At 37.2% G+C, this 23,749-nt stretch overlaps 1 protein-coding gene and 2 long non-coding RNA genes across 3 annotated transcripts in view; 2 read left to right on the top strand and 1 right to left on the bottom strand.

Moving 5' to 3' along the window:
• The window catches only part of LOC134220219 (calpain-C), a 99,154-nt gene extending 90,877 nt beyond the window's left edge, over positions 1-8,277 (top strand). Inside the window, exons 7-10 of the mRNA XM_062699216.1 lie at positions 7,128-7,239; positions 7,299-7,489; positions 7,553-7,685; positions 7,746-8,277. Coding sequence (XP_062555200.1) covers positions 7,128-7,239; positions 7,299-7,489; positions 7,553-7,685; positions 7,746-7,772 — 463 coding nt within the window. The 3' untranslated portion in view covers positions 7,773-8,277. The remainder of the gene's footprint in view (positions 1-7,127; positions 7,240-7,298; positions 7,490-7,552; positions 7,686-7,745) is intronic.
• On the top strand, positions 3,583-4,575 carry LOC134220220 (uncharacterized). The gene is made up of 3 exons (XR_009981807.1): positions 3,583-3,702; positions 3,851-3,971; positions 4,145-4,575. It is a non-coding gene; the product is annotated as an uncharacterized LOC134220220 (long non-coding RNA).
• Positions 8,278-9,845: 1,568 nt separating the features above from the next.
• On the bottom strand, positions 9,846-10,368 carry LOC134224017 (uncharacterized). Its single transcript, XR_009982808.1, has 3 exons — positions 10,276-10,368; positions 10,144-10,213; positions 9,846-10,054 (listed from the first exon to the last, which is right to left on the bottom strand). It is a non-coding gene; the product is annotated as an uncharacterized LOC134224017 (long non-coding RNA).
• Positions 10,369-23,749: the final 13,381 nt, after the last annotated feature.

Genomic DNA, 23,749 nt, shown 5'->3' with positions numbered 1-23,749 from the left:
AAGTCGAATGAAAATCACTCGTCACCTTTATAGCTTTCGAATGTTGTTCGAGAGTCATTTCTTGCTGAAAGTTTTTCATTATATTTGTTATTATTTCTTTACGGGAAGAGTATAAATGTTTCATCATTGTATCTTGAAGGAAAGAATATCATTAGTATACCTACTTTTATAGTTTCCAGACAATATGCAATCTCTAATAATCCCGACATCCTCGTAAAAACGACTTCAACTTAAATCGTTTTTTTTTTGCAGTTTTCACGTATTTCTTGACGATTTCGATAAACCGTGTGAAAAATCTATGGGGTAAATCTGCGTAAAAACGTATATATTCCAAAATCTACGTAAAAATAGTTGAGTTAAATAAAAAAACGCGCAAGAGATGACCCAAGTGCATCTAACTAACACATGGAAACATCAAAGTAATTTATTATCGAATCCTTTTTTAGCTTCAAATTATTTAGCTCAAAATTGGATCTGTGGCATAAACTCGAATAAATATAATAAATGCTAAAGCATTTGATGAGTTTGATTGCTCTACGCATGCGGTCGCGTGTACTCAGACGACTAATGACGGTGGAAGACCGACACTTGATTACAATTAGAGCAATCAAACTAAACAAATGCTTTAGCAAAGCCATGCACAGCCAAGACATTTAACAAAAACAAAATGGTTTTCGTACGGCCGAGTTGCCGAATAATAAAACTTATAATTTGTGTCGTAACTATATCTCAATTTATAAAACATCGATACGACATGTTTGTTTTAATAATGTTTTAATCGGTTTCAACAGCTCAATAAATAATATTGCTTTTATAGTCATTGAGCACGATTTGCTTGTTCATAAATTAACTGCCAATTCATGCCATGAAGGATGCCTTTCCAACAGGCAACATGCTACACGCAGATGAAATTACTCTTATTCTCTTTGTATACTCACATTCGCAATGCGCTGAAGGTTGTCTCTCCAGCGGGCGGCATGATAAACACGGAGACAGCTATCTCTCATTCTCTCTGTTTACATTTCGTTTGACAGAACATACTCGATTGAGCTAGTACACCACCATTCGAAATCTTGTACTGCGACTGAATGAAGTCGAACGAAATACATAATGCCGCAATTTTTTTGAAACGAATGCAAAACGTACGAATCGAGTGATTCGATTCGAGATGCGCAATGTCACCCCGGTTTTTACCACCCTGCTACGTACTTTGTCTTCGAAGCATTCACCACCAGTCCCACTTTTGTTGTCTCACGTTTCAAACCCCATCTGTTACTCTCATTGAAGCTAGCAGGGCCGATCCGCCCTTAAACACGTGGCTTAAGCGCCACTCCACTGGGGAGACCACGTGTGCTGATTAATTGCCCGGACGAGACTCTCCTTAGGGCGAGTCCATTTATTCTCCTCGAAAGGAATTTTACGGATCGTTTCAGCCCCACGTTGGGCGCCATTTGTAGCCGGCACGGAGCGATCCGTACATAAACACGTGACTTAAGCGCAACTCCACTGGGGAGACCACGTGTGCAGATTTATTGCCCGGACGAGACGCTCCTTAGGGCGAGTCCATTTAATCTCCTCGAAAGGAATTTTACGGATCGTTTAAACTAGCTAGCGAACCAACGACCGAACGGGTTTACACTAATTATCGCAACGTCCTCATACAACAAGAAGGCACTCAGAGAATTCGGTAAGGGAACCACCCATACTCAAGAGCGACGCTACAGGTTATGCTGCTTGCAACATCTCATCATCGGATATCCACCGATCGTCGTGCAGCAAACAAAAGATAGAAGGTGAACTGCCCACTACGTCACACTCCCATATGGTGGAGAACGGGACTCGAAACAAACAAACGCGAAGTGACGTAAAACACATAGAAATCAATTAATTGCATATTATTCGGCAACTCGGCCGTACGAAAACCATTTTTTGTTAAATATCTTGGCTGTGCATATGCACAGCATATGTTTCGAAATGGACAAATTGATATGAAATTTGCGAAAAAGAATCCACGTGTCTTGGAGGGACTCGAACCCTCAACCTCCTACTCTCTAGATAGGCGTGATAGCCCCTACACAACAATACCACTTAAAGGTCTCGTTTGCGGAAAAGCCATCAGAATCCGAGTACCAACCTCCGCATTCTATACCATCCCGCCCAGTCCGTTGCTGGGGGGCATGGAGTGCGATCCTCTCGTTTAATAAACAATGTGCACTCGCTTGACTGTGGATATACAACAGTAAAGCACATGTGGAGATTGGACAAATCAAACATCCGAAAGAGATTCAATTTGCAAAAAAGAGAGCTAACCGCGGTGGAGGCGACACGCGAAAAAACAGCGGTGATGGCGACACGCGGTGGCAGCTTGTGATGGCGGTTGGCGGTACAATGAAACGGACCGATATCTGGACCTGTCCACGATGAGGTCCCCCAAGCCTCGCCCGGACGATTTGTCGACGGGCAGACGGTTGCTGGGAAGGCTTTCGTCCGTGGAGTGGAAGGAACTCGCACGCTTGGGTACGAGTACGGTTGCTGCGAATTCAATAACCAAAACGGCTAAACAGAACACTAAGCACAAGCACAGTACAGCACATATCGAGCTCATTACCTTATATAGTTGGCTTTAATTTAATTATCGCACACAAATCCTTACTACGCACACTTTACTTCTAATCTAAGGACGAAAAATATTCAATTAATTTTATGCACTTAACGTCACTCTGTTAAACATACTTATTACAAAAAACGAATAAACTAACAAACGCGCACACTTCCTATACACAGGCTGTTCACAGACGAAATGGCAGAATCTATGTTTCCTCAGATTAAGGAAAGCGAATCCCGGACAATCCTGAGATTCGCCATTTCCCGAAAGTTCTTCGTGCACATTCGTGATTGCACAATTCCGAAGGATAACTCGATGCGCTGGACCTGCTGCCGTCCCTTTTCAACCTTTCAAGGCGACAAATAAACTCGCCCAAGGAAAGATTGGGCAAAAATTTATGGCTTATTGCTTATGCTAAGGGACAGTTAAACATTTAATTATTTTGAATGGCATTTTCGCCCATTCACATATATACAGGAACACATTTAATATTTACAAAATTCTAACCGTTACACCATATGACACCTTCTATCGTAATATTGAACAACAGGCACAAAAGTCTATTACCTCGTAGTCCCCGGCGGGATTCGAACGAACGAGAGGGTTCGCCCGAAATCTTGACACAGTTTTGCACACCATCCATCGCTTCTTTGATCAGTTTTGTATACTGTCCGTGAAAGCTGCACGGACAGAAATTCATTTCAATTGAAACTATAAAATAGTTTGTTGTATTTAAGTGATCAAAGTTTTTTGGATTCATATCTGTTTTTATTGATTTCATAATATTAGTTTCCATTAATTCTACCTAAAATGATGTTTGTTTTAAAAATCCAATTTACAATAATAATATTTTTAAAACAATAAAATTTATTTTTATTCCAAACAAGTTTCTTTTTAAATTAATGTGTAGTTACTTGTTGTCACCCTGGGCAAAAACCACATGTAACGGTATTACTTATAGAGTAACGCATCCAGAAAAAAAATAAAACAACTTATCTGTCATTTCTCTTGTACGTACGCGAGAAAAGTTTGTTTAAATTTTGTGAATTTTAAATTTGATTTATTTCAGAAATTTGTGAGTTTAATCAAATATTCACGTAAGTAAATTATGTTAAACCTTCATAGATGCTATTGAAAGGAACAATTTTTCTACGTTCAAGAGCTTTGAAACTATGTTTTCTGTTGCGAGCTCTCACAGATTAGTAATTTCTCAAAATAAGACAATATTTCTTTATTTTATTACAGTACAACGATGAATGTGTACATTTTGGCTGGAGTATATATGTATTCATCAAAACCTCAGAAAACTAGAGCAAGAGAGATCCGTCGGCTCTATCGAAAGATCCTGATCCATAATAGTTCAATGGTAAGTACTTTTTAATGACAATCGTGAAAACAAATCTGATGAAATGGTTTCAGTTACTATGCATGATCAACGCAATTCGTTGCAATTTCAATTTGATTTGTAATCACTTTCAGTTAGAGCTATTATTTTATTTTATTCATAAGACATATTTATTCATTTATGTATATACATAGTACATACAGATACCACCCACTGGAAACTACTTGGGATCTACCACCACCACCGATAAGGCAAACATTCGCGAACTAAAGATGAATGGTAAGTGCACCGATGCACCTTCCCGTTCCGGACGGTCGACCAATGTACGCTTTTGCTGCTCCCATGCACTACTGGTCTTATGATTTCACCAAGGATAACGGTACTACCGGAACAGGTTGCGTCTGCTACTTCTACCTTCTCAGAACATTCAATCGAAGGAAACGGAAGCATCCCTTTCATCACACAATTTATGCGGAGGCAACAATATCGTTGATGCAGGAGAATCGACTAGAGAAAGTTCTACATGATGATCGGGCACACCTATATCTGGCTATTTGATAATATATTACAGCTAATCGTGATTATCTTGTGAGTAAAATATACATATTTTTCCCAAAAGAACAAATATATTCGTAACAATATGTATAATGCTTTTCAAGCCCCGAACACAATGTCAACGGAACGGCAACGGAAACGGCAAATGTGACATCCCATATATTTTCTGTCAAATTTGTCGTTTCCGTTCCGCTAAAATTGTGCTTGGGGCTTCAGTCAGTAAAGTTTGAATTTGAAAGAAAAAGCTGAAATTAAATTGAATTTATTTTTATTTCAAAAATTAAATTTCAAATAAATATAATAAATATACAATTAAAACAACAATATTCTGATTGTATTTTCTATGATGAAGCAAATTGAAACAATAAAATATCTCTTATTAAAATAACAATAATGTTCATGGTTAACTTGACGTTACAGCGTTACTGCAGTTCAGATTCAAACCATCAAATATCTATATAAATTCAAACATATTTTCTTTTAATTTCAACAATACGATTTTTTACTAGATTATGAAAACAAAAAGAATTTCTTATTACCGCCAAAACAATGCGAAATTCTTGTTGAATTTACATCAAATATTATTAGATTTACAAGAGTTTTTTCTGCGTGTGTTCTTGTTCATTATTTTCCAAAGCTCTACGCAGTCTATACTGTCATATGCCGCCTTGAAATCGATAAACAGATAGTTGGATGTTGGATAGCATACTTCCCTTCCCTTTCCTCAAAGTGGGAACAGGTTGGTTTCCATCGTCTGCGTAGTCTTTCTCCACTGTCTCCACTCTCACTGCCATTACAGTGTTCTTCTTCCTACTTTTCGATCATCTCACGTTCGTCCGCCAAGATGCTCTCATTCTTATCCCTGCACATTTCGGCTCGCGGCACGAAGCCTGTGCGGGATACGTTGAGCTTCTAATAGAACTTGCGTGTGTTTTATGAACGGTACTGCTGTGCCATCTCCTAACACTACGCTTCTTCGAGGCGGCATATCTTCTCCTAGAAGAGGCGGGTCTGTTGTCTCCGTTTCCGTCTATAGCGTTCCACGTTCTGCTAGGTCCCTTGTTGCAGCGTGACCTTCTGCTCCTTGTAATTCTCCTCCAGAATTTGTCTGTACTCTTCGTCGAACCACTCGTTTCGTGAACTTCGTCCCACATACCCGACATTGATCTGTGCTGCGTCGATGATTGCTGCTCCATCTGCACTCCAGCAGTCCTCAAGAAGGGTTTCTTTAATTTGCTTCTTACACAATACAAATGTGCTTTTATCATACAAATTAGTACTTGGACGAAAGTTTTTAAATATATCTACCAGCTGATTGTATTAAAACAGATATTGATTTTTAATAACTCCGTACGACTTGATCAAAGTGAAGTTACAGTACGGCCCGCGGGCCGCCCCTTTTTTAGCTTTGATTATTTTGTACGGAGTGATTTGAATGCCAATATTCGTTTTAAAACACTCAGCTGATAGTACTTACTAATATGTTCAAAGCTCATTTTTATTGTGTGAGAAACAAATTAAGGAAAAAACGCTCAAAATGCTGAGCATCACTGTTCTAAGTCGTACCGACGCGTCTGTTGGTACTGAACATTGTCGATGACGGATAGTTTTGAGTGCAGTTCAACCACCACCTGATAGGGGTCAAGGTCAGCGTCATGATTGGTTCTGACGTTGATTATGTCGAAAAAGTGCAGTCTAGCATTCAGAGTGTGATCGATTCGTTAAGCCCCAAACGCAATACAACGGAACGGCGATGGAAACGGAAAATTTGACAGTTAGCCCATATATTTTCTGTCAAATTTGCCGTTTCCGTCGCCGTTCCGTTGTATTGCGTTTGGGGCTTTATTCTGCCTTCAGTGGTGATCTCCAGGTGTACCGATACGACAGTGCTGGTAGTAGGTTCTGCGATTTGCCAGATTATTGGAAGCGGCAAAATCAATTGAATAGTCGTAGACCGTTTTTGTTCGTCAGCCGGTTAGCGTAGAACTTTCCAATAGCCGGTCCAAACAGAATATGCCCTTATCATCATCTGTGCTTCCGAAGTGTGGGCTATGGATGTTGATTATGCTGAAGTTGAAGAACTGGCTTTTGATCTTCAACTTGCACATTCTCTCACTCATCGGTCACCATTCAATCACGCGACTCTGCATGAAATCTGTTCCCAGCTCGTGAGTGCGCCCGCAGCACCGGTAAATGGTATGATTACCTTTAAACGTTCGCATCATTGATTTCTTCCAACATATCTCCTGTACCGCTCCAATACCGAATCTGTGATCCTTCAGCACATCGATGAGTATGCGTCATACGCATTGCGTATGTTCCCCTTAATGTTGAGAGATTTGCAGTTCCACGAAATCGAGCTCCCAAATGCTAGTCCCTTTTCGTTGCTAAGGTCTTTGCCGATCCGTACTCTCTTGTTGATTGTTCGATGCTTGTTTTTTCAAGGCTGGCTTGCATGATATCAACTCCCAAATCTTCAGAGGACCATGGTACACATATTTGCTTGGGGTCCCTCTATGACGAACTTTGACATCAAGATACTCTTCATTAAATGAAAAAGCTCAGTATCTTACTAATAGGCATAGAAAAAACACTTTATTATTTTTTACCCTTCAATTTCAGGACCCTGAACTGTTTCGACCTGCAAGAGCTGTTAGAAGCATGTCTTCCCAACGATTACATTCGAAGTTGTGCCAGTTTGGAAGTGTGTCGACAAGTCGTCTGTCTAATGGACGTAGGTTCAAGCAGCATTAGCCTCGCAATACCGAAAAATTAAGATTTGTCTTCTTCCAGAAAACCAACCGTGGTCGAATCAACTTCAACGATTTCAATAAGTTTATGGTGAATTTAAAGACTTGGTGGGGCGTTTTCAAAATGCACACCAAAGAGAAGTCCGGCATACTACGGGCAGAGCGATTCCGCGATGCATTGTACGATGTCGGGTTCCAGTTGAGTACGGACATCCTATCTATTCTAATACTAAGGTAAGCTAATGAAAGGTATAATATTATGGCAGCTCTACAGATCATGCATCATTTGGTTTCCAGGTATATGAGGAGGGACGGCACTCTAAGACTGTCGGACTTTATTTCGGCCATTCTACACCTAACGATGGCCTTTGAACTGTTTAAAGCAAAAGATACCAATCAGGATGGTGTGATTAGCATGGGAATGACAGAGGTTGGTTTGGAAAAATCTTTAGACTAAGATTACAATTGTAAATGTTTTTCTTATTTCCAGTTTATAAAATCAGTCTTCATGTGCTGACCAAGATCACGGAAAAACGTCAACTAGGGATCCAACAGGCAATATCACTTCGACACAACCATCTACATCGGCAAGTTCATCGTTGAGCTCAGTTTTAACCGGCTGCATTGTAAATTCCAGAACAAGCACGAATAATTACTGTGCAGTATTGGCAAATCAATTTTGCTATTATAGGGTTATGAGCCTGTATCTGGAACGGGATTCCATCCGCTTGTCGTTACCCTGCAATGAACGTGGATATGCAACATGCGAAAGTTTTACATTTGTTAAGAATGAAAACTCTAAGTACATCGAATACCGTCTATAATTTTAAGATGAAACATATTTGTGTATACACAATAGAAACCAGTTGAATTTGTTTTAATTGAAACGAAAAGAACAAATAGGTTTGTGTTTACCTGTGCATACCTATATAGAAACAAATTTGCTCACAAACATACGAATAATTGTTATGTACGTGCTTAGTTGAAATGAGAAAATAAAATAGACTTTTTGTACAACCTAACATATACCGTTTTGATCAAATCCCGAACATGACTCACATTCCGAACACTGGCATTCTAGCGCCCATAAACTGAAATTTTTATCGGTTTTCCTCACTGAAGATCAAGATCATAAACGAATTCATGATCCTGCACTCAACCAGAGATTGCAACATTTTATTGCAATCTTGCATTAGTTTCGCGTACAGTTTGCCATAATTTGCGACATATGCACAGATTGCATTAAGTAAACGGCAGGCCCTTGTAGTAGGTCACCGGGTCACAAGAAAATAAGAACTGGTTATTGTCGTAGCCAAGCAAATCCGTCTTCCGATTTGCCTTTTACTAACGAAATAAGCGCATAACACCGAAGGATAATTCGCATGTTCACGCCTCAAAAACAGAACACTGAATGATCGTTTATTTTCACCGTTCGAATAATCTAGAATTCTCTGTCAGCCTACTGAGATTGAATTTCAAATTTATTCTCATTAGCTTCTTAGTATGCTGGCATTTCAAATGCCTACTACAATTGAATTTCAAATTCGTTATCATTTTTTCTATTATTGTCATTTTTAAATATTTAAGTTTATTTCATTATTTTTATCATAAAATAAGAAATACGTACCACTTTATCCATCAATGTAACCAACAAATGCAAATGCTTTTTCCAGACTCACTTTATTCCCCACAGTTATGTGTTGGTGTCTACTCTACATTCAATCTAACTTCGCACTCGCATCGAGGAATTAAATGCTTGTAGCCCCTCGGCTGCTCCGACGGAAATATATTTAAACAGGAAGCAGTTGTGCTGATCACGGGTCGTCTATTCAAAATAGCACTGTTGATCAAACGATCAAACACTCCGTTTACTCATCTGAGCAGGAACCTAACTTGAAATTGTTCACCGTTCCGTTGAGTAGGATATATATATATTTTTTTTAATCTTTATTTAGGTATTTTTAATCTTTATTTGAGTAGGATAAAGGTAACTGTTATCGAAAGAAGACTAATAACGAGTTCCTAAAGAATTGAACTACCGTCTTATTACATGCTAGCTATTTATTTGTCCATTTGGTCTTAGAGAGAGACGATACAATACATTGATGAGGGTCTACTCGTGCTTTGTGGTTCTGGTAGTCGTTTGGGTAGCTGGGTTGGTGATGGCATGGCTGGGAGGGCCCTCCGTTATTCACAACTCGATTTCTGGATCTTCGACGAGCTTACCGGCGGAAGAATTGGCTGCTCGATTGGCCGGGATGCCGGCGGATGTGGTAATTGGGTTCGCTGCAAGACACGTTGAACACGGTGATGAACGGATTCCAGGTGGGATCGCACCGCGTGAGAGGTTTCCCAGTCCGAAGGTTGAATCTTCGGTGACGCTTGTAAAAAAAAACTCCACGTTTGGCGTTATTCGACGTTGACGGGTTTACCGGACTCGTTGATTGTATAACTGTATTCGGCAACGGGCGTAGTTACCGGCGTTGGCCGACGGTGCGATGGAGATTGGAAGTCCTCGACGGTTTACCGAATTTGCTATTCAGTTCGTCGATTTGGGGTTGGATGCTAACGGGGTCCCTTGACTGTTAGCCCGAATCGCTGCTCGGTTCGCTGTATTCGTCGTCGGAAGTATTCACGGCGAGGCGTTTAACCATGACTCTGAGATTCGACAGTTGAGTCGCTTTGCACCAGCGGGTACACAAAATGGCGTCGGTGAGCTTTGTGTGCGTAGATGGCACGTGTTGTTGGCCCCCGGCTGGCTTCCGCTCCGGGATCGTAAAAGAAAAGGCCGGCACGGACCTGCCACATAAAATTAGTAACCCTCAATTATCGTCTCTCTGCCCTCACTATCTATCTCTCTTTTTAGGTCTATTACAATTTTCAATTACCTTATCTTATGCTTTGTTCGTCGTTATACACTTTCTTTTAAGGGTAGGTAGGTACGTTTTCGTTTGTAGGCTAAATTAACAATTTGTAGAAAAATATTAAGTTTAGCACTTTTACCACATAGTTCTATTAACCGTTGTCTATACAATCTTGTTTGGAAGCACTACAGTGACTTTAAACTATCCTAATTTTCAATAGATTTAATTTTACTTTAAGCACGACACGCACTACTACTTTCGTTGGCGGTCAAAGATAGAAAGATAGTAGCTTCAGACGAGTTCTTAGTCTCTAGCCCCTCTTTTTTCCGAACGAACTAAAAACGTTTCATACGAAACAGTTGGCATCCCTTCTGGATGATGAACAATCATTACATATAGAGTCGGGATTCGCTGGTTGGGTTTTAATACTTGGGTCACTTTCTAGTTGGGCCTCCGCTGGTTGGGTCATGGCCCAACTAAAAAGCAACCGTACGTCAAAATTCAATAAACACGGAAAACGGGATTGGGCGTCACTGGACATCATTTGTGATGTTCAAGTCGAAATACACGTGTTCAAATGGCTGTCAGCGGGTTTCGAAGGGACTCGAGAATGCCCCTGACGAATTTCGCGCCAACCCTTCTATGGGGCTGGCAGCACCATCTCAGAATCGAATGAAACTTGGTGGGCATAAAGATATGGTATTTCTAAGCCACTCTGCATACTTAGTTTTTCAAAAATGGTCAAGAGTAACATTTGATGAGGGTCTATTTTTTTTCTTGGTTTTTTATAAATCGATGTAACTCTAAAATGAAAAGACCTACAAAAAAGTGTTGTATGGCGGACTGTCGTGAAATTTCCAGAAGTTTTTTGGAAAAATATCCAAAAAATAAAATACCGACTTCAACACTGAAAAAAATTAGTTTTAAAAATTAAAATCGATATTACAAAAAAAGCCTCATCAAAAGGGCATAAAGATATGGTATTTCTAAGCCACTCTGCATACTTAGTTTTTCAAAAATTGTCAAGAGTAACATTTGATGAGGGTCTTTTTTTTTTTCTTGGTTTTTTATAAATCGATGTAACTCTAAAATGAAAAGACCTACAAAAAAGTGTTGTATGGCGGACTGTCGTGAAATTTCCAGAAGTTTTTTGGAAAAATATCCAAAAAATAAAATACCGACTTCAACACTGAAAAAAATTAGTTTTAAAAATTAAAATCGATATTACAAAAAAAAGCCTCATCTCATAAATCGATGAAATTTTTTATGCAGATAGGTATTTTAATTATCTTACTTTTCTGGGAATCATGTTCCTGTGACATATTTAAGGAAAAAAAGTTTTTCTAACAAAAACTTTTTTCATGTCCATATTGAGTGAAACTTTATCAGCGTGTTTTATGCCTACAGCGCCAATTACAGGTTCAGTAGCCTATCATTAACCAACGACACATTTTGGACGTATAAAAATTTGTTTGGGTAGCAATTTAGCATAATCTAACATAATTGTGGACCAACATTTGAAAAGGGTTTATGTTTTATTTGACTTTTTGTATCGAAGTAACTTAAAAACAATTACAAAAAATAATTACTTTGAAAACGGGCAATGTTGCCGAAACGAAACTGAAGTGATATTTAATTGTAATAGTGGAAAAGAAGATGTTGTTTTTCAGCAAAGGCTAACCACTGAACGGTGTAATTTAGAAACCGTTATAAAGCCTGTAGATGATTTTGTATCGTATTTCATTGAAAAAATTGATAAACTTATAACTTATGACATTATTTGCAAACAGCAATACACTTGTACTGTTAGATTTCTCTGAAAATTATTCATTCATTATCCAAAATGCTGCTCAAGGTTGAAATAATTCCCAGGCAACAATACATCAATTCGAAGTTTACTTTAAAATAAGGTGACCAGACGTCCCGCGTTTCGCGGGACAGTCCCGCTTTTTCGCCATTTGTCCCGCGCTGAAAAGAGTCCCGCGAAATGTCCCGCGTTTCACTTATTTCAAGATAATGTCCCGCGAAATAAAGAAATATTTAATAAATAGCAGTAATTTAGTAAACGTCCTTCAAGAACTTATAAGATTTTGAAAATTTATTATATTGATTAATGGTTTTCGATTTTCGTCACATACAAAGCATCGCTCCGGAGGCTTGATGAGTGGTCTTTCACCCAATGCCACGGTCACACTCGCATGTGGTTCAAACCTCTTTTCTGCGTCCAAATTATATTTCTTACATCTTAAACAAAATTATCATCAGTAACAAATAGAGTAAGAAAGAGCTAAACAAATTTGTTTAGCTCTCTTCTACTCTGTTTGTTACTGATGATAATTTTATTTAAGATGTAAGAAATATAATTTGGACGCAGAAAAGAGGTTTCTTGAAGGGTTTCTCATATTATCATCAACGTCATTTGTATCTTCCCGTCTCCCACAAAATTATAACTGTGGTAGTGCAACGCCGAGCAGCAGCACAAGCGCTCACTCAAAACACGTGTTTGACGGTTTACAATTTTATTTCGTCCAAAAATCTCGCGAGTTTGAGGAATTTTGACAAGCCTGCTTTGGTGTATTCTAGGGATCCTAGTCAAATCCTTATGGACACGAGAACAAGGAAAGATTCAATTGGATATCTACTAAAAGAGCTATAATAAGTGAAATGGAAGATTTGAACGTGCTATTGAGGAATATTTTACTCAATCTGCAACAATAACAATGCTTTTAAAGTGAAGAACTGAAATCATTTCAAAATTCACAGAAATAATAAATTTTCGAGATTTTTCGACTATACAGTCTGATTTATTAGAACAAATTTTTAAATTTTGTCCAACGTTTCGACATCGGGTTCGATGTCTTCTTCAGGGAAAAAAATGATTTGCTCTTTGTTACGGAACGCCTATCATACTTAACAAAAGGCGATCAATATTTTTCTCTTGGAAGAAGATATCGAACCCGATGACGAAACGCTGGACAAAATTTAAAAATATGTTCTAATAAATCAGACTGCATTGCCGAAAAATCTCGAAAATCAACACTACAGTAGAAGTCAACAACTAGAAATAATGAAAAAAATAACAATGGTCCTTTGGCTCAGATTCTGACAGTTCTGAAAGGATAGTTGGCTGAAGTTCGAAGAATTTTAAGTAACTCGTATCTTTTTTTGTTTCAAGCTTATGGAAAAATTTATGATAAATCGTCTGTCAGTTTGCGGGGAATAATAAAAAAACCTGAGTAAGATGTAGGCATTTTAAGCAAATTTGAGCGCTCTGCCTAATTGCATAAAACGAATAATACGATCACTTTGAATGTTAGCTAAAAGAATCATGCAACCAATACAAATAAGTTTAACCATCAGGAACTCGCACCGTTGTAAAAAGTTGAACAGATTCATTCACAAGAGAGGTGAGATTGTGTGATTGATCCAGGGCCAAGCGAGTCCCAGTGGGGTTTATCAAATTTTAAAATTTTGACTTTTTGAATAAAAACAAGGATTTAACAAATTTTGTCCCGCGCTGGCACAAAATATATCTGGTCACATTACTTTAAAAGAAACGGTTAATTAGAAAACGTTAGCTTTATTAATCAGAAGTAATGACCCATGACACAAAAGCTGTTCACTTATTCATTTCAAAATTAATTGACTTTTTGAAACAGTCGATCGATTTTACAAAAATTACTTTTGTGTCTGGGTGAGCTGCAGCACATTATAAAAATAAAAGGAACTTTGCAAGTCTGTGTAATTTAAATTCAAAACATGGCTTAGAAGCAGAATGGCACTTTTTTACAACATCGCACGGAAAAGGCCCTTGCGAAGCTATTGGTGGCACTCTCAAACGAATGGCAAAACGAGCAACTCTTGCCAAAGATTATGGAAATACTATCAAGACTCCTCGGGAGTTGTACGAATGGGCGAATGGGCACGTTTTCAATCAAACAAAAATATCACTATATTACATTTCTGTTATATCACGAATGAGCAATACCGCCATCGGGGGTGGCAATGGGTCTGGGGTGAGAATGGGTCATCGCTCTCACCGCGAGCATGGAGGGCGTAGAGCAAAATCGTTCAAAAAGGTCTCTTATATTTTTGTCTTCTTGTCCTCAGATACATCCATTCTACAAGCATTCTAAGTAGTTGAAACAGTGACCCATTCTCACCCCCATTTGACCCATTGTCACCCCCGACGACGGTACTCAACAAAAGTTTGATGAACTTTTCAAAAAAGCAAAAACTATAATTGGCACACAAAAGCTTCATTCTTTTATACCAATCGCTCATAATAAAATCCTGGCTAAAAATATTCCAACTCAGATGAAGACCCAAAAGTCTTTGAATTGTTCGACTAAGTTTACAAATTAAATTAAACAAATAAAATTGAAGAAAAAATTAAAAAAATGCGGAAAATTTATTATTCTTAAAATGTGCGTTTACCGAAAATCCCCCTAATGAAATTACCTACCGAGCTTCATCGTTTGGAATCAAAATGTTTATTTGATAAAAAAATCGACCTCCAATTTTTATTTTTGCTATACCAATTTTAATCTTTACATTCATTAATTTATTTTCTCGGTGAACGAAACGCTCTTATATGTTTCAGACTTCATAGTTCAGACAAATTTACAATAGTCCATCAAACATCACAATTTTGTAAATCTGGTCATTTGTGTGTAACATTGATATAAGCAATCTAGGAAAATATACGCCCTTTCCAAATGTTGGTCCACATTATTGTTAGATTATGCTAAATTGCTTCCTAAACAATTTTTTATACTTCCAAAATGTGTCGTTGGTTGATGATAGGCTGTTGAACCTATAATTGGCGCAGTAGGCATAAAACACGCTGATAAATTTTCACTCAATATGGACATGAAAAAAGTTTTTGTTAGAAAAACTTTTTTTCCTTAAATATGTTAGATAATTGAAATACCTATCTGCAGAAAAAATTTCATCGATTTCTGAAATGAGGTTTTTTTGTAATATCGATTTTAATTTTTAAAACTTTTTTTTTTTTCAGTGTTGAAATCGGTTTTTTATTTTTGGATATTTTTTTTAAAAACTTCTGGGAATTTCACGACAGTCCGCCATACAACACTTTTTTGTAGGTCTTGTCATTTTAGAGTTAAATCGATTTATAAAAAACCATGAAAAAAATTAGGCCCTCATCAAATGTTACTCTTGACAATTTTTGAAAAACTAAGTATGCAGAGTGGCTTAGAAATACCATATCTTTATGCCCACCAAGTTTCATTCGATTCTGAGATGGTGCTGCCAACCGCTGGTCGAGTTGGCGCGAAATTCGTCTATGCTCAAATTTGGCCTGAACATTCTTTGCATATCAAAGAACATTGTGTCCAAATTTCATAAAATTTGGTCGACAAAAACCCCCCTGCCAATAATAGAACAAAACCTGCCAAAGCCGTCTTTCCCCCTATTGTTTTTTTTCACCGAGGAATAACAAATGTTCACCCTTCCGAATGGATGGAAACTAGCTAAAGCATTGGATTGTGCTTTACGTCGTTCTTGCAGTTAAGATGTCACCCATATATGGAGGAACTGGTGGGAACATATTTTGGTGGGACAATATTTTTGAACGGGAGTTTAAGACGGCGCTAAGTTTACAATACCTCCGCCTGAATATTATATAAATGACATTACTAGATGATCAGTTCACGTTATTTTTTAAGATTGAGAAATTGTGGAGTATTTAATTGTTGACAGATAGAAAACAATAAAAACACTACGCTTGGAAGAATTTCGAAGCAAACTAGTAAAATCGCTAGATCAGTTGCCAGTTGGGTCGGAAAAATCAAATCTAAGAAGTGTGGTTCCGATTATCTGGTTTCGTAAAATTATTTATATTTGGAGATCTATTTTACCCCTCTCTCCCCAACCTAATATTTTGCCAAATAGGTTCATCTACATATAGAAATAAACCTTGGAAGTTTCAGCCAGATGCTGAAACATCGATAAAAATGGATGTGAGATTCTCACAAACTGGCTTGCAAACAAACAGTGCAGTGTACAGAAACTTTGATTTGATTGATTGTTCTTAAGTCGGCGCACTGAAAACTTATTTCAATAAGTTTTCAAGTTAGAAAGGAAATACGCCATGTTTTTATTCTAATGTATACAGAGCCGTATCGTGAACTCCCAGCGCCCTTGGCGGAACCTTTATTGGGCGCCCCTCTTTTACAAAGCGGAAAAAATGCGCTAATATCATATTTAAAGAACTATTTGAATCTTATAAAAAACAAGCCAAATAAGAAGGTTTAGAGGGAAGTTCAGAATCACAATGTTTTACCGAAGACCACATTATAGATATTGGCAAAAGAGAGCGTAATGAAAGAGAGTCTCTCGTTTGGACTTACGACGTTTTCAAAAATCACGCGAGATTTATCCAAAATAGTTGATGTGAGAAATTTGGACATATTATGTATCTTAAAGGTGTGGTCAAGTCAAGTCCTACGTCCACTTAGCGGTTATGTCACAGACATTACCCACTGTTCGTTTTTTCTTGAAAAGTTCCTAACTTTGAGAAAATCCGCGTTAGATGTTTTTCGCCATACAAATTTCCGGCGGTTAACTCATGCTGGCTGTTTGCACATATACGTTAACGCCTGGATGCTGGCAGCGGCGAGTAGGAAACCAGCCATTGCTAATAATTCATTGAGAAAATTCAGATGATAGATAACAAAAATAGATGGAAATATATAGAAAGAACGGCAAATATTGAGAATGTTGGTTTACCAGCCGTGATTATGTTACCTTGGAGCAAGCCAGAATTTTGACAGATTAATAATTTTCCGAAGCAAAAAACTCATTTTATCGCTTTTAAGTTTTTGATGTTTCAACCGTTCCAATAAGTTCAAATTCGTTTTTTAAATACAACACTTTATTTTGTAGACAAACGAATAAGAACACAAAAAAGACCCCAAAGGAATAAGTTTAAAGCATATAAAACTTACACTCACATAATTTTCTGACTCTCTTTCTCTTTTGATTGGTGTTAAGCACTAAAGAACTGCCCATGCGAGATTTTCATACAAATAATAATTCCGAATTAGTCCCGTGTGTTTTTTTTTAATTACCACGAAAAACTCTTTTTGTTTCAAACTCATTTTTACGAGATTTTTTTCTGCCAGTACAAAACTGAGGTGATTTGTGATTCCGTGTGGTTTTGTGAATTGACAGCTATATTCCATTGCAAATAATAAAGGTGAGGGGTTTATCGACATTTGCTTGTGTTGGTAGACTTTCAGCAAAATAAACATTAAAGAGAAATTTTGTAACCCGGTGAACCAAGCGGCGAGGGTTCGTGGACGTGGTGCCGGTTGACTAATAGCCAGAAGCTAGGCAATTAATTGAAGGGCATAATCGTGGATGGGGAATGTATATTGATTGGTATTGGCGACTTGCGAAAAAAGTTTGTATACACGCTTCATGACAACATTTTTGGCATATTGCGAGAGATATCGCAAGTAGGTATTGTATCTATATTCGCGATGTCGAAGTAATTTAGAGTAGAATTCCTTACTGTAGAAAAAAATTACCTTAAAAGTTATTTGTTGACAATCAACTAACACTAGCAGACATCGACTACTTCCGCACCTTTATTAGATCCCATTTACTTCAGCTAGCTAAGATCACAACCGCACAGATAACAAGTTACCACTTCAACTCAGAAGAGGCTCTGCCGGCAATGAAGTTGGCCGCTTGTATGAAAAAATGCCAGAGCTGCCAGTCTTCTTGATAAAGTGGTCTTCGGTTTTACGCAGTGTGATAAAAGAATATTTCCTATGGACTAAACCACGATGACGTCACGCATCGATTTTCAGTAAGAAGAAAACCTCATCTGAGGGCAAAGTTTACGAAAAATGAACATCAACGTGAACATCCGGTGAACTAAAAGCTCCGAATTCACTCAAATGTTCATCGGCCCGCAGCGGATGTCATTTTTTCGAGCGAAAAGAAGAAGAATCGTAGAAACAGGAGATGCTCGTGGTTAAGCCCATGGTTACGGTTTTTGTACACTCTAAAAAATCATCACGTCATATTCACGTGAAAAATCACGTAACTGATCTGTCTTGAACAAACGACGATTGTTACGTGACGTTAGTAATGCTCACCTGAAATTCACGTAATTTTTACTAAAAATATTGATGAATATGACTGTATATCCACGTAAACAAATTAAGTGAGATTGTGTTAGTGTGATAGCAGCTTCGGCATTTGCGGAAGACCTGCATTGTAAACAAGAATGAATGATACATAACCTAAACATAATGCGGCTTCGCAGAGGTAAGTGATATTTCAGGGGCATATTTTCGGATATTTTTCGTGCCTGCATTTTTCCTCCTTGGAAAAAAAATCAACGGAGGTTGGATAAAATTTATTATATTCGTTGAAAAAAGATGTGAAAGAAAAAGAAGCTGCATGGAAGTCTAGAGCTACAGTTTTCCGGTCGCGTTAGTATAAAAATTATACTCTAGGTTCCACTACTTTTTGGTTAATTAACAGCGGCAATATAAGCAATTTTTGAGCAAGAAACTGGTTTCAAATTCTCAGCGATTCTCATTGACATCATTTCTCAACCAATCTGATAAATTTCATTCAACATCCGCCGAAAACTTTTGTTTTTTTTTTCAACAGTGTTTCTGCAATAATTCTAAAGCACAATGACCAAATTACGGCATTCCCTGTATCAATGCATTAACAATGCGAAAAATATTCCCTTTTATGAGCAGTCCCTGTTTAATTTTGCATTCATTCCAAAATCACTATACTGCAATACATTTCAAAACATGTAGTGGTTACCTGCTGTCTTGTAGCTTTCACTAAAATTTCATGTAACCAGTACGTACAAATCACGTCAGGTTCACCTGATCAAACACGTAACTACTTTCAAGCTTCACGTAATTAGTACTGGAAGATCCAGTCAGAGTCACCGGATAAATCACGTAACTCAAGGAAATTAAATTTTGTTCAGGTTACTTGTCATTCAGGTCACTCTTACGTGAAAAGTTTGGTGGATGAGAACCACATTTGTTTTCAGGTAAATATGACGTGAAGATTTTTCAGAGTGTACGATTCTATAATCTACTAGCACAGACAAACAGACATAACACTCGTCAAATTTCCATCGTCCACTGATTTGCTGGTCAATTCAAATAATCATTAGTTGGCCAATCGATCACTCGTGGCCGATGTTCGAGTTTGACGTTTGATCACTGCCGCCATCTGGTTCGTGATTTGCCCAACTAACTGAAATCAACAGATGTCGTTAGTGTTTGAACGACGATGAATTTAATAAGTAAATGTTATATGTGTTATGTCTGTGCTACTAGTCGACCCGGCAGACGTTGTCCTGCATAGTAACCGAAAATGCATACAAATCTCAATTCTAGCTTTTCTTTTTCGATTTACTCAACCTTATTCGTGATTTTTTGCATTAGAAAATATAGACCCGTCGGAAACGATAGTGAACATAATTGCTGAAATAATGAATAAAATCCGTTCAGCCGTTTTCGAGTTATGCGGATACAAACACAGACCATTTCATTTTTATTAAATAGATAGAAGATGATAGAGAATTAACAAATACTGGAAACATTAACGAAAAAAAAAATCAGGACCTATGCACTGTTGGGAAAATAATATTCAATTCTGGAAGATCGGCCGATGCCGGATAAGACGATGATAAGGAAGAAACAGTACTGAACCTGGCTGGATTAATTAAATCCCACTCTGGAGTGAGTAAGTTGATTGCCAGAAACGCTATCATAAAAAAAATCCTACTTTGAAAAGGGTTGATTAAAAGCCGAATTTGCCATAGTAGGAACAGTTTGGAGAGCCTAGAACATCTGGATTGGGTATATTTGAGCTGCAAATCATTCGTGTGGGCTCTACGGACTTGTACGGACATGACTAGTAGATTTCGAATAGCTATCGAGCGCAGTTGACTTGGTAGACCAATTGATCCAAACTCTAGAACAGTTTGGAGAACCTAGAACATCTGGTTTGGGCATATCTGAGCTTTTTGGGCATATCTGAATCGCTAGGGATGTCCAAAATAAACATATTGTTCACACATAGTATAGTCAATGGTAGAATAGTGTTATAAAACATTTTTGGAACCTGTAAGTGTTGTTCACATTTAAATATGTCATGTAAAGTAAATTTTACTATAATTGGAAAAACCATCCTTACTCACGCCCGTCTAGGGAAATAATGAGCATCCCTAGAAACATAACTCACCAGTATGGTGAAACTAGATGAGATGGGTAAGACATCCGTAAAAGAATTGTGAAAATCGGTCAAAAGGCGGCTGACAACCATCTGTTTGAAAATTTAGTATTCGGCGTGTTAACGACACATTCGGTTAGTCGACGTCGAATTATATAAAATAAAATGAGCTGAGCTCAGTTTTCGTGCAAACTCGAACCAGTCTACAAGTGTTTAAACTTTATCTCCGAAACCGTCTCGCTGCAGAGAAAGTTAGAATAAGAGGACATAAAAGGAACAACCTCGTATTTCGCGATTTTTCTGTGTCCAAACACAAATGCGTCCAATCATGCCACTATGGGACGGCTCCATACAAAGTGGTGGCCAAAAATATTTGTTTGGTTTTTCCGCATTATTTTATAGTATTCTAGTAAGATTAGCATGTAAGGCCGTTACAAATATTTAATTGACTTGTTGTCCTACTCGTATCCGAAAGGTCAGGGGGGGGGATAATAAAAATAAATAATAAAATGAAAAAAATCAAAAAACTCCTCGGATTTGTTAAAGAATGTTTTGAAAATCCTCAAAATTATCCGAATTTTATTTTGTTGCCACCTCAAAATATCATTTTTTGGCAAAAAAAATCCGAGGGGGGGGAGACAAAATGGATTTTTAATATTTGTATCGGCCTCATATTTATGCATTTTCATCGCATCCGGAAGGTGTAACTAGTATTTAACCCAGTAATGAGCTACGTATTCCTAAACAATAAACTTGAACGATTGTTTTTAATTTTAGGGGCAGTTCAAATGCAAATTAAAGCTAGAATAAGGTTGCTATGTATAAGATTAAACAGGAGAAGTGGAGGTGGAAGACCCTCCCCCCCCTTACCAAGATTTGACCCCTTCCCCATTTTTTTAACTATGTCGTATAAGAGTATTCTTTTATCAATCAGGTATTTTGGTGAAGAATTATTTGTCTTCCGAACCTCCCCCTCCCCCCACGAAAAGTTATCTGTCCCCCCCCCTCCCCTATGGAAATATTTTTTTCCGTACAAATAAATCAATCAAACTAGTCGAAAGGATTATTTTTAAATATGTTTCCGTTATTTTTACTAAACATATATCAACATCTTTAACAAAGTTGATGATTTGTCTCCATTTTTCATACTGCAGGGATGAATATAAAGGAGCTGTTCCGATCTCCATCTCATTGAATATATATTTATCTCATCGCGAAACAAAGAAATACGGCATCAATTTAGTCGCTTCTTTTTGTCAACATGCGTGTTCACTGCAGAAAAAAAAAAACAAAAAAATAAGAAATAAATTTCATTGCTTTGTACAAAATAAAACTTAATTTTTATTGATAAATTGTCATAATAAATTTTTATTGTTAACTTTCTCTTAAAACTAAATCAAATTGACAAGCAATTCTACTCATTTTCTACATTTTCATCGAGAGCAAAATCATCATCAAGTTGTTCAACATTATCCATTAATTCGTCTAGTGCATTGACTTCAGTGTTTACATTTTCAGAGCTGTAAAGATCTTCGAATACTAAAAGTGATTTTACATCAAAAGTGTTTACAGTTTAAGTAAAGTTTACAAACAAAAGTGATTTTAAAAATGTTGTGCTACGTATTGCAACTTTTTAAGAAATCTTTCTTCTTTGGCAAGATCAATATTATATTTTGTTTTGATGTATTCAAATGCTTTTGTTGCATTGACTATTTGAGATTTTTTTGGATCAAAAAGTAACACGATGCTCCTATGTTCCATATTATCACAAACAATTCTTTTCAGATTTTATTCCATTAAATAACTACACAATGTACCCGTTGTTAGCGTTAAAGCCGAAAACAAACTCATGATTTGAAAATGTTTCCCCCGTTCTTTTTAATGCAAGTAGGTAGATAATATTTATTAGGAAAATAAATATACCTGAGTATAGTTGGTACAAATTGTAAAATGGCACATGAACAGAGAATTATAAACAAGGTTATCGTGAAACCATTTAAAAACTTTTTAGTCCAGTTGGGTAGATCAAGTTTCTATATGGAATGATAATTTTCGATTTGTTTTTACCCATTTTCACAAAAATAATAAGGCCGATACAAATATTTAAAATCCATTTTGTCTCCCCCCCCCCCCTCGGATTTTTTTTGCCAAAAAATGATATTTTGAGGGGGCAACAAAATAAAATTCGGATAATTTTGAGGATTTTCAAAACATTCTTTAACAAATCCGAGGAGTTTTTAGATTTTTTTTGATTTTATTATTTATTTTTATTATCCCCTCCCCTTGACCCTTTGGAGACCAGTAGGACAAAAGTCAATTAAATATTTGTAACGGCCTAATACAGTGGGTAAAATTTTTAAGACTAAATTTGACATTTAACAGTTCCACATTTGAAGCAGTATTTGATTTGTACGATTTTTTTTTTGTTTGTGCTCGATAATTGTTATTAACAAAAAAAAATCCATTTTTTTTTCGACTTCGTGCCAAAATGACGTTCATCCGCAGCTATGCGCAGCTGGATTCTCGTTCCGCAGATAGTATAGAGTCTATACTATAGACCCCAAACTAAACTGTGGTGGTGGTCTCTTGAGACTGCTCGGCCCTGCTTGTTAGATATAGTCCAACTTAGACAAAAAACACATTTTTTTTTTCAATAATTTACCCATTTTTGACTATTTATTATCAACAGTGTAAACTCAAAAGCATACCCATTTTAAAGATTAGACCATGGTTTCCCAAACTGTGGGTCCCGACCCCCAGGGGGGTCGCGAGCGGATTGTTGGTGGGTCGCGTAGAACAAATATTAATTGCAGCTCGAATGCCGAACGTTTTGATCATTTTTTTCATGAATATAATTTCAAATGCAAACCGCATTTGTTTTAAATATTTATCACCACGTTATTTCAGAAAACTTTTATGCCTAAAAGCTATCCCCTTAATGAAGTAAAATGAAAACATTTTGACAAAAAATATCATGTTTGTCATTTTTTGCATTTGTACATGAAGGTAACGTGAATATTTTTGTAAAAATTGCCGAAACTTGGTGAAAAATTTTTATAGGTGGGTCGCGAGACATATAGAATTTTGCTAGGTGGGTCACATACCCAAAAGTTTGGGAAGCTCTGGATTAGACAATTATCTTTCCAACGGTGTATTAATTTCAAAAATTGGACCGTTATTCGTTGAGAAATTTGCATTTGTTTGAGATGCATTTTTTTACAATTTTCACAATTTTCCTAAGTTTGATGTCTGTGGCACAATGAGTTTTCATCACAGAGGGCTGAAATTTTGGGAATCTAGGTTTGAATTATCCTTCTTTCAAATGGTATACAAGACACGTCATTCAAAGCAAGTCAATTTTTCGATTTTTGGCCACCACTTT

The sequence above is a fragment of the Armigeres subalbatus genome, chromosome 3 (assembly GCF_024139115.2).
Source record: "Armigeres subalbatus isolate Guangzhou_Male chromosome 3, GZ_Asu_2, whole genome shotgun sequence".
In the NCBI taxonomy this organism is placed as follows: Eukaryota; Metazoa; Arthropoda; class Insecta; order Diptera; family Culicidae; genus Armigeres; species Armigeres subalbatus.
This window is presented reverse-complemented; position numbering and strand designations above follow the sequence as displayed.